At 38.5% G+C, this 11,837-nt stretch overlaps 1 protein-coding gene across 3 annotated transcripts; it reads right to left on the reverse strand.

The window, feature by feature from the left end:
* Positions 1–49: 49 nt before the first annotated feature.
* Positions 50–11,796, reverse strand: tmc5 (transmembrane channel like 5). Of its 3 annotated transcripts, XM_067498076.1 has the most exons (22): positions 10,693–11,796; positions 10,099–10,297; positions 9,499–9,704; positions 9,252–9,326; positions 8,111–8,230; positions 7,874–7,976; positions 7,475–7,556; positions 7,086–7,346; positions 6,524–6,666; positions 6,275–6,419; positions 5,878–6,030; positions 5,492–5,658; positions 3,211–3,286; positions 3,009–3,106; positions 2,820–2,915; positions 2,643–2,718; positions 1,969–2,102; positions 1,646–1,819; positions 1,237–1,315; positions 1,015–1,113; positions 852–932; positions 50–692 (listed from the first exon to the last, which is right to left on the reverse strand). In XM_067498076.1, exons 2-22 carry the CDS (start codon positions 10,260–10,262, stop codon positions 363–365), a joined length of 2,862 nt encoding a protein of 953 aa, XP_067354177.1. In that variant the 5' UTR covers positions 10,263–10,297; positions 10,693–11,796; the 3' UTR covers positions 50–362. The 3 variants fall into 3 exon arrangements, with proteins under 3 accessions (XP_067354177.1, XP_067354175.1, XP_067354176.1); XM_067498074.1 differs by having other exon boundaries at positions 50–932; XM_067498075.1 differs by lacking the exon at positions 9,252–9,326 and having other exon boundaries at positions 50–932.
* Positions 11,797–11,837: the final 41 nt, after the last annotated feature.

The following is an 11,837-nucleotide window of genomic DNA, read 5'->3' on the forward strand; positions in this document are numbered from 1 at the left end:
CCACGTGACCCTTAACAGGATAAGTGGTTAAAGATAATGGATGGATGGGTGAATCTTATGTCATATTTATTTACATCTCAGAGTAAATACTTTATTAACAATTGAGGTTTATGATACACAAATGGCACATGATCAGGCCTAGTGTATATGTTATAGTACCGATCTATCATTTTAGACTTCTATCATGATACACTGTAATAGAAATATAATATATTTGTAAAAAAGGTGCAAAAAGAGGTGGACCTGCACTCTCATAGTTGTGCTGCTGCTGCGGGACAGAATGATGTGCAGCTCTGAAAAATCACTCAAAAACTTAAAATATGCAAACATTATAACATGAAGTTCAAGTCAAAGCCATTCGTTCAGTAACCATCATCAAACTCATTCTGGGCCTGCTGTCTGGCCAGCATGGCCTGAATGAGAGCGCTGGAGCCAGAAGGAGCTTGGTTTAGTGAGGGAGCAGGAGCCCACTGAATCCTGTCCTCTTCCTCTGCCCTCTGCCTGACTTGCATGACTTGCATCATAACACCTGACATTGAAGATGGCAGGTCATCTGTATCATCTCCCCTGTCCTCCTCTGCTCTTTGTCTGGCATGCATGGCCTGTACGAGAGCACTGGACCTGTTGGTGAGGTTTTCAGAACACACTGATGGAGTATAGTGTTCGTCTTTCTTATCTCTCTCATGCGTGGCCTGTGTGAAGGTGTTGGAAGATGACGGGTTGTTATTAGGCTTTTGATACAAATTTTCATCAAGGTCTTCAGCCCTTTGACGGGCCTTCAGGGCCTGTATCAGGGCGCTAGAGGGGGAGATGTCAGCAGGAACGGGTACCCCATAAATAACTTGTCTTACTTCTTTATCTTCAAACTGCTGCCGGGCAAGTAAAGCCTGAGCCATGGCGCTTGAGTTGGACTGACTGCCTGAGGAGGTGGGCTGAAAGGCAGGACAGAAAACATACAGTAAGGCTGCATCTGAAAGGTAGTAAATAAGCGTGACAGAACTATAACAAACTGACCTTTTTTTGATTTTTTTGAATTTGTTTATTTGTTTTATTAGGCTTAAATTTCTGAAGATTCTGGAGCTTGTCTAGCAGGAAGGCCTTGTCTTTCCCCTCCTGGCGAGTGAAGCCAGAAGCCGGCAGGAAATGAAACACAAAAAACAGACATTGTTGAAAATTAATCTCAAATCTCAAACTAAAGGGAGACACGTGTAAAGGATGTTTTTCAAACACACTCACATTCACAAGCAGTTGTCTCAGTAGAACTATGAGCTCCTTGCGGCCCTGAGTGACTTGCCAGAGGATGTATATGATTATCCTGAGATGTAAAGACATAACCAGGTAAAGAAACAAAGAAACAAACTAACTAAAAACATCTAGCTTAATATCATGTATCATCTGGTGCAAACAAATACTGTCATCACTAAATAGACATCGAAGTATGTTTGTTTGATCAACTACTTTTCCCAAAGTGAAGGATGAACTTTTATTTCAAAATATAAGTGAACGAAGACAAACAGTCTGTAGAGTTGCCAAAACATTACCCATAATATTAAATATTATGTGAATCTATGCTTTGGGTTGATTCCCAAGTTATAATACAGAACTGTAGCACACATACAACATAGCACTTGAACTTTAGACTTACAAAATGATGAGCGTGATAATAAAATAAAAGATTTCACTGCTGACGACATGTTGGTAGATCCAGATAACCCACTGGGAACCAGGGACATCCTCCAGATGGTGGGTCCACACCACAACCACACTGAAGGAATTGTTGAGTCCCCGAAAAGGACCACAGTACTCTGAGGGAGTCAGGCTACAGAGCAGGACAGAGTGAATGAAACAGAACAGGTGCTGGATTATTTGGATTGGCTCACCAGTATTGTAAAATTATTTCAGTTCTTCTTTGTTTTCTTTCATGCATGAAATTTTTTAGAGATGTGACAATATGTCAGGGCCTTATACCTCCAGGAAATGTATGCAACCATGGACAAGGCCCCCACAAAGAAAGGGAAGAAAAGGAGGGCGATGAAGATGGTTTGCATCTGAGCGGCCCTGCCTGTCTGCCGTGGAGGCTGGCAGTTCTGGGTCAGGCTGACCTGAACAAGAGCAAACGCACAAGCACACGCAAACACATTGTACTCATGCTTGCAATCACTCAATGCTATTAAGGTTTACAAAACCATGAGCTCACTTCATCATTTCTGATTCTCCCTATAATGGAAACACAAGGATCTCATCAGGGCTTTTGAATAGCTTTGCTTCAAAGGTCATTCAGCATGTTCATTAAACATTCAGCAACACTAGATCTGGCCTGGGTCAAATTACCAATTTTATTGAAGTCATTAACTTTTCTGGAATTGATTGACCTTGCCTGGTACAGAACAGTGCAGCCAAAAGCTTTACTCCCTAAATATAAAACCCTTCCTGTCTTTAACATAACACAAAAACAAAGCATGAAGCCAATGTTATGAAAGGGATTAAATTAATTATTGACCCTGGCGCACGAATAGAGTAACATGAGCTGCAAAAGAGTATTTAGAGCTGCTCAGGCAATGGTGGCATTGTTTTTGCAAATGGCTGTGTCAGCGGGGCAGTTCAGTTTCCAAAACTACCAAACCTCGGGAACTCGTATTTACCTTCTTTAGGTAGAACAGAATGAATAATTTAAGGATTTGGATGGCAGGCAGCAGAGGAGAGAAGTAAATTCCAATCCTACAAAGAAAAAATATTGGTTACAACAACTTTATTAGGAAAATGTGACTTTGTCAATTATTATACTGTAAATTATTTAGTAATAAATGTATTGTTCTTACCAGGCTAGAGTCTGTGCATAGATGAGTTCGAGGACATTTCTGGCTACATCAAACTCTGGAACTCCAATACGGGGCAGTAATCGGGTTCCTATCACACTGTTGTAAAATAGAAACTATGCTTTGTATCTGATGTTAACGTTCTCTTTTTGTATAGTTGTTGATTAAATCAAATGCATTTCTATGACTCACTTGCTGAGAAATTCTCCAAAGAAGGATCCCAGCATGAGAAAAAGGAAGTCAAAAATGACCAGGCGGTACACAGCCTGTCCTACCATGGACTCCCAACACTGTGGAGAACAAATGAGATGGGAGAATGGGTTTGTATGTCAAAATAATGTTGGTGTGTTAAAAAAAAACAAAAACAATAAAGCGTTTTTCATGTCCATCATACCGAAAACTTATCAGCCACCACATTCATCCAGTAGTAACACAGAACACCCAAAATGGACATCTTCAGAAAGACATTTCTGTGGGAAAAATATTTCGAGGATTAGTTAGACAGGGTTATGAAGACAAGGTTGAATGATTTTCTTTATTATTCCAGGATAAAAACATAGATTAGAAAACTAATATCGTTTCCATTACTGAGATTCATTACTGAAGTGCTGTATATCACATAACCATAATGTCTGTGGTGTTACTCTCAGTCCAGGTTATTTTTAATATTACCTTTCTAAATCAAACGTTACAATGCGCTTCGCAATAAATGACAAACCAAAGACAAAGTGAAGTGAGACACAATATAAACCACAAAATATAGAAAAAGACAGGAAACACTAATAGTGAGGCTAAAACAATGGGTGAAACAGTCTCTTCTGTTTTTAATGTAGTGCAAGAAACATACAAGAAACCCTGTTCTGAGGAATTTGGGGACCCGTTGGTAACCCAGCACTTCAGTAGACATCTAATGTAGACAGGTGCCTGCAGTGCTCGAAAAGTAATTGCAAGAATCTTGATTGGAGTGAGTTTAAATGACAACACAATTGATGCTTTCTTTAGTTCGGCACTGGTTAAAAGACATGTACAATATAATTGGATTTAATTTGCATAGCAATAATAGGATATGCTAGACATTTTAAACCCCCACATGTATCCACAGGGAGTCATGTACAAATCCAAATAAAGTGGGAGCAGTGTTAGGGTGTGACTAGTTACTGTAATTAGGTTACAAAATAAATGCAATTGTTACTGAGAAGAAAAAATACATAATTACAGTAGTTATTAATCAAAATGTGGAAAATTACAAACAATGTATTTTACAAAATGTTTATTCTGCAAACATATATGCAAAATAACATTAATCTTTGAATCCTTTCACTGTGCACTGTTCTGGGTTCTCTTATTAATTTACTCATGTTTGACTTTCATCCAATCAAATCAATGCGCATTTCTGAGCAACCAGAGTCTGCTTTGCCCTGCTCTGACCAGCCAATCACCCTAATGCATGTGGCCATGTCAATAGCAAAAAAAGCTTTTTGATACTGGAATATTTTCCTTTTAAAGTCAGAACCTAACCCTAAAAGCACTGTACAATATAAAGCTTGATAAAAGTTTGACAGTAATTAGTGCTGAGCACTGTTGTAAAGTACACTGACTGGTTTGAATGCATGTTTTATGACTCATCAGCTTGTTGCCCAGTTTAAATCATTTGTTGAAGATTAATCAAAAGTAATAAGTTACCTTACGTTGATGAAGTAATTAAAATTGGTACATTACTTATGAAATTTTTACTACAGTAATTGGAACTCATCACATTTAAAAAACTAATCTTCCCAACTTGGAAACTAAAACAGAACTATGTAGCACACAAAGCAAATGAGGTCCACATACATTGCAGAGTTACAATGACAATTTAAAAAGTCCTATAAGAGGAGAGAACTGTAGTCAAACCAAACTGTATGTGGTTTTTGTTACTTTTGGAGAATGTCAGACCAGATTGCTGCAGCAGGACATGGGAAATGTTTCTATGCTTAATCTGGAAAACCAGGTATAATATTTATTTCATAATGTCAACATACACCTATCAGCCACAACATTAATACTGTTAATCTTAATAACGTCATGGAGGACAAGGGTCAGTATGGCCACTCTGAGTACTCTGCAGTCACACAGCCCCACAAACAGCAAAAAGATACACTGTGTGCAGAGGTGGTAGAAGTACACACACTCAATATTCAACTAAAAGTGCGAGTATTGGCATAAATAATTTCTCCACAAGTACAACTTGGAATAATTTACTCAAGTAAATGTACTAAGCAGATTATCTTAGTACTATCAAAAGTACTTTACTGTACTTTTACTGTACAATACTGATTGGTGTATGTGCTGTGTTTTCCCCTTATCTCCATATTACGTGATGCATGCCATATCAGAAAAAACACACATGCCACTTTTTTCGACTTGTGAGCCACCAGCAGGCCAGGAAACAGGACACTGTGCTCTTCGTTGTATTTAACCAGTGCCCCGGCATGCCACAGACCAAAAACCTTTTCCAAGTCCCTTTAGATATGGGAATGGTGTCAATTATTTAAGGTATCAACAAGAAAGCAAATTTGAACATTTCACATTTTTTATTTTGACTCCCAAAAGGCCCATACTTTGCTTTTACGTCGTTTAATTTGTGTGACCTGATGCGAGCTTTCTAATGACAGAAACTAGATCTGTTCTCTGACCTGACTACCAGAGCGTAGATCTGTCTCCGGTGGCTGGAGTAGTGCTCAAACCGGTTGAAGAGGGAATAGAGGAGTGGGAAAACCAGGTTCATCAGTGAGACGACAAAGGGAACCAGAAGAGTCTTTGCTTCCTGAAGCAAAGTCCAGTTTTGAGTGTCTGTTGTCTGCTATAAGTATAACATGAACATACAATAACGTGTTATCAGATGCAATTTGTCTACACATACAATTAAAAAGATTTGTCTGTGAATACTTCAATAGGACGGCAGGAATAGAATCTTTCACACACAAAAAATACTTTTTTTATTGTCTCAATGTAATCTAAATCAAACAGAAATTATTTAAGTTTCAAATTAAGAGTAATTATTTAGTCTTGGCTTGTGTACCTGATGTTCATAGAGACAGAGGTAATAGATGCTACCTCCACAGCCAAGAGCCAGGCTGGTGGAGAGGAACCAGGAGCCCAGATATACAGCAATGTGCTTCAGCTTTTCAGACAGGGTCAAAAGCTTTTTCTGGGTCTTTTCTGATAAAGACTCCTGGACAAAGAGCAAAGGGAACAGGACTAGTGATAAAATATAAAAAGCTGTGTGATTTATGTGAGAACATCTCTGAAAGCTATGTGTCTGAAATTAGTAATAAAGCTTTTGGGGAAAGTGCCATTTGCAGATGTACTGTGAATTTTCATGATCTGTCTGAAATGATCATATAATAAAGACCCATGTCTTTCATGACCTGTAGTCTGAATTGAGAACAATACGTGTGAAACATAATAATATTCACCCTTAGTTGGACTCTGAGGTTGTTCTTGCGCTGTCTCACTGCTCGCTCATTGGTAATACTAAAATCCCAGCTGCATAGAAGCTGCCACGCACTTTCTGAGGCTATGTCTGCCAGGACGTAGTTTTTCTTAAACAAGATTGCCATGCTAAACACAAATGGGGGAAAACAGGTAACATCAACAGAATTTATTCAAATCATTTACGCCATGAACATTTAGGCAAATTTATGCAAACACTGGATTCAACGAACCTCAAAACGAGTACAAATCCACATAGCACCATGTAGGCTGCAATGGTGAAGAAATAAGCCAGCTGCATGTTGTATCTCACCTGTCCCACAATTGTTTCGTTGCTATACCCACCGTAGTACATGATGGTGTAGTTCAAGTAACCCTGGAACGACCAAAATAGATGTATTATGCAGTGAAAAAGCACAACTTGAATAACTTTGTAATGTCCAATATTCACTTTCCCTTTGGCTTTTCTCACTAACAACTCCCGAGAAAAAAATACAGTTTCTAGCTCCTCGGCTGCAAGTTGCTAAACTACTTTGACCATCTGGTTATTAACCTTGTCTGTCACTCAGTGCTAGGCAAGTAGTGGATTGTGAGTTTATCAGTGAATTTATACTAGCAACCACCTCTTTGCTTGAAAATTCTTTTAGTGATTGTAGGGGGAGCTGACCAAACATCTTTCACGTCATAGTATTCATTGTTAATGCGGGAATATTGCTTAGAGCAGCTTTAAATCAGACAGTGATTAGAAAATTAGGCAAACATATTGTCTGTTATGTGATAAGAGGCCACACTTACAACTCCAGTCAGTATCTCCAGTCCTCTGAAGCTCACATTTGCAGGTATGTTGGGTGATACATCATAAACAAGCAGTGGAATGGTGATAAAGCCAAAGTTAATCAGGAAGGAAAAGATGTTAAACACGAGCAGCCACTTGAGGAAGATGAAATAGGAGAGGACACTGGTGCCAAACCTCCCACTAATCTCTTTCATGACGCCTTGCCACAGTTGCAGCGTCTGCCTGGCTGACTTCAAACCATAACTGCACCTGCGGAAAGTCTGAGGGAACAGCTTGGATCATGTATGACACACAAGCATAGAAGTTATAAATCAGAAAGCCAAACTCAAAGTGACTTATCAGCATATGATGTGGCAGCATGTTGATTTAAGATTAATGATGCACTCACCAGCGACACGCTCTCAGAGCAATCTGAAAAACATGTGATCTGTCGAGATTTTGTGGACGACTTAAAAGCCAGCACTTGACTCCTGTGATGGGGATTTAGAACACACAAAGTTTTTAATAATCCACATTTAAATCACAGGATTTGTCAAAACAATGCAGTGCGCACATACCTTAAAACCTTTTTGAAACCTTTTTGTTTAATGAGACTTTAATCAAGTGAATATTTGTGTCTTTCCCTAGTTACCCATATTACCACATCCCTAAGCCTCACATTACCTCCAAATCGTTATTTAATGCTTATTTTATGATCCTTGGCAGGGGTGTAATAATTAACTATGTTACTAGAATGACACTTACAGGGAAGTTGATCATCTTGAACTGCTTTTGATTCAAAACCAACCTGATGTGTTTCTTCTCTCCAAAGCTTATTGGAAGGTCCAGAATAGCCTGGATTCGTTCTCTTGTTGACAGGGCAACAAGCTCCTTAACCAGGCTCTGTTCCTCTGTCACACACAAGTAATCACAAGTAAGACGAGTTAGTCTTTACACACTGCAACTAGCAGCCAGAATGCTGATCAGGTGTCCCACTATGTCACATATCCACGGGAAAAATCTGACACCCATAACAGGCTCCTACCATTCTCCATCTCAGTCCTAATGGCATCCTCTGTGAATTGTAGATAGGAAGGATCACTGTTAGGAGACATGCTCATCCTTCTCATTGAAGCGCTCCTCCATCTTACTCCATCCATGTTTCCTGGATGATCACACAGAGGGATTTGCCACTGAGTTGATGTGCTCATGTAATATGTGTGTATGTATATGTGAAGTGACAGAAACTGCTGCAGGAATTCACACACTGAAAGATTTGCTCTCAAAGAGAAGCAGAGGTCAGTGGGGGGAAAGCACATTTTCTGAAGCACAGTGCTAAGTATAATTCTGCTGTGCATCTTGCGCATGACATTTCCACTTGCCCCTCTAATAAACTTTTGCCAATATAATTAAGTGAAAAATGTCATTTTTACTCCACTATAGTGATTTGATGACTATTCTTACTCTGCAACTTTGGGGATTAGTAATAAAAATAGGCAATAAACTATGTCTGTAATATGATAGATTCACTCTACACAGATAGGCCACAGTCAGATAGGGACACACACCCACAACCTTCTGTCTCTGAGGGATATTGCTACTTTTATTCCGTTTAAATAACTGATTGCCTATTTCCCCTCTGATTGTGCATCTATTTCTTTTTTTCTTTTCTCTAAATAACCCTCCAGTGACCCTTTCTCTCGCTCCTTGTTGATCTGCCACTGTAATAAGAAATTTATGTCTGTAACAAAGTGGTGCACCGAGTGGTGCAAGAGACTGGTAGATCAAATTCACTCAACCTTTTGGGAAGTTTAATTTTAATCCTAAATCTTTTAATATGTGCAAAGATGTAGTTACAGTGCAACACAAACAATACACGTCCACTTTTTACTTATTACTTTTTACCAGCAAATGTCCTTAGACTATGCCCCTTTGAATAACATGATATAAAAGTCTCCTTTCTTCTGCTCCACTTTCTTTACCAACTTCCTCATCTTGTTATTTGGTGTTGGACAGCGTCCATTAATAGTTAAATATTATTATTATCCCATATCCTGTGTATGTGTGTGTGTGTGTTTGTTTGTTTAGTGATAACAACATTGTGAGAGCTTACAGAATTTTTGCCAGAATTGAAATGGAGTAATCTATGGTGTTATCTATTGGAGCAAAATGAAATTAACTATTACCTGAAATTAAAGAAGGAAGTTGAGTAGATGATGATTGATCCTGAGAGTCAAAGTTGTTTTGGAATGTGCTGCGATCTAAGGTGAGGTGTAGACATGTCAACAGAAGTGTCACATAGCAACCAAATTGGGCACAGACAAACCTGCCAGACCAAGACTGTCTGACATAGTATAACACATGAACAGCACTAATTAAGGCAAATCTTCTATTTTTTTGCTGACATAAAAAATTATACAAGGCCTTACTCACTTGGGTCATGCTGCCATGAAGGACTTTCGGGGCCTGTTGACATGAGGCCCATGGGGATACTTTCTCTCTCCCTCCAGCCCCCCCTGGGTACTCTCTCAGTCACATCATCACTGCTGATGTGACCCCCAGATGAGTGATGTGTGTCTGCCCTGTCCCCCCACCAGTCTGGGTTCTCAGTGGCATAAGGATTAGTGTGGTGGGTTTTTCTGAAAGACGCCAGGCAAAACAAACACGTTTAGAATAAAATTTGAGTAAGTGCTCATCACTGACGTCACCGTATCAGCTCATGAAAGGAGCTGAAATCGCAATTTATAATTGAACTTAAGCATATGACTGCTATAGATGTAAGGGCAGAATGAGGTTTGTGAGTAATTTCAGAGTCTAACGGATGTTTACTGTAACGTTCTGAGAAGCCTTAATGTTTTCACCCTAAAAAATTTTAATTGGAGCATTCTTCCAGCCCGGGATAAAGTATTCCTGTCCTTTGTGGATGTACTTTTGGTTCTTTTACAGAACACTAAATGCCCTCTGATTACAGGTACAAACAACACACAGCACTCCCTCAAGCCACATTTGTTATGTTTTTATATTGCTACAAACCTTCTATCAATTTCCAGGGTCTCGCTGTCATGGTAGGCATGGTTGAAAAATCCGCTGTTGCTGTAACTTGTCATGAGATCCTTCAAATTAATCCTTTTCGCTTTTCTTAGGAGACAGTGACGATGCTTCAACTCCTCTGCCTCAGTTGCTCTCGTCTGTAACATCCATTTCCAGTAACACAGTGGACAAAGTTGTTTGGCTGAATAAACAAAGAAAGTGAAAACTGTAGCAGTCCGTCTTGAGATATCATTAGAAAGAGTATTTGTACATGGATTAGATATAGATACGGTTCATTTCTTATGTTTAATATAACTTAAGTAGCACTGAATATTGAGGCCAAGTGGCTTTCTGTGCTAAGAGTGACAGCTATATTGTCAGAGGGAGGCATATGTAATTTGATCTGTTGGTCTAATTCTCATCTTTTCATCATTAATTCATGCAGTAGATTTGGTTTCTACCACATAGCACGATAGGAAATTCCAGTTACCTACAAAGCAATAAAGATTTTTCCCAATAAATTAACAGTGAAAGTCAGTGAAACTAATGTAAGAGAGAGGATCTAAAAAAATCCTGTCATATTTTGCTCTTGCTTACCTTGTATTGGTGAAAGACTGTGCTGATGTAGATGTTGAATACAGTTGGCATGAGAGGTTCAGAGCGGCAGTGGCAACGACTGAGGGGTAAACTGTCTCACCCACTGTCCATGAGATAAAACTAAGCACTGTCTTTCTAACAGGAAGTGTGTGTAAAGCTATAAACCTATAAAGGTGAAAGTCCACTGCTTCGGATAAGGTCATGCAAATTCCATGAGGTAACTTTCTATTGTGACAAAAGTAACAGGAAATCTTTTTTGAGGAAATTTAGGTTATTTTTTGTTTAATTAGCCACTTGTTCATGCTATTTGTATCTTATTTGAATCATATACATGGTGACGGGGGAAAATGTTAAAAACAAGTTTGATGCTATAAATACCAACAGAAAATCAGAGGAAAAACATGATGTTTTGCTGTAATGGCCAATATAGGTGAAAATGCATCAAGTTCTAAAGGATTCTTTGGTGTCCGTGTTTGATGTGTTGATGATTATGTATTCTCCCTTAGACCACAATCAATTAAAATATGAATGAAAAACATTAAAACAATATAATTAGCATTTATCTAAGGATAGTTTTGCTGTGATTTATTTGTCTAGCTTCCATTGTCTGAAGTCCTTTAAATAATATTAGTGATATACAAAATATCATGTGATGTAATATCTGGGAATATTTCTACATATAGATAGATCATAAAATTGCAGGGCACAGAAGTTTTTTGTTTTTTTTTTGCCATTGATTCTTTGGATAAAGATGGTTGTTGAATTTCCTACCATTTTCAATTTTATGTTTAGGTTGTTATCTGAACATTACATACAGTTTCCTGATGGATAAATGTGTTTTCCCAGCTGCCTATTTTTGTGCTTAGAGAGTCAAAGGTTAGAGAGCCAGTGTGACAAACTGGGACATGGTGTTTAAAAGTTGCTAGTGAGTTGCATTATAGGAAATGTGGGGTTCTGTGTTTTTCCAAACGTAAAATGCAGAGATCAGGAAAGTCAGGAAATCTTATCTTAGACTATCTGTTGCAAGTTGTCCATTGTTTTAAAAGTGCATTAATAAATTCCCTTTAAAGTTCCGTTTAATTGTGCTTTTCTTTTAAAAGATTAATACTAATAGAACAAACCACTTTACTATAAACATTTAAAAA

Source organism: Channa argus, chromosome 3 (assembly GCF_033026475.1).
Source record: "Channa argus isolate prfri chromosome 3, Channa argus male v1.0, whole genome shotgun sequence".
NCBI lineage: Eukaryota > Metazoa > Chordata > Actinopteri > Anabantiformes > Channidae > Channa > Channa argus.

Excerpts from the sequence above, each read along its gene's own strand:
- tmc5 (XM_067498074.1), bottom strand. The coding sequence starts at position 10,262 with ATGTTACAGACGAGAGCAACTGAGGCAGAGGAGTTGAAGCATCGTCAC. Across the intron at positions 2,103-2,642 it reads TTCTGTTCTACCTAAAGAAG|GTCAGCCTGACCCAGAACTG; the intron begins GTAAATACGAGT and ends GCTCTTGTTCAG. Across the intron at positions 1,820-1,968 it reads GTTGCATACATTTCCTGGAG|CCTGACTCCCTCAGAGTACT; the intron begins GTATAAGGCCCT and ends CCTGCTCTGTAG.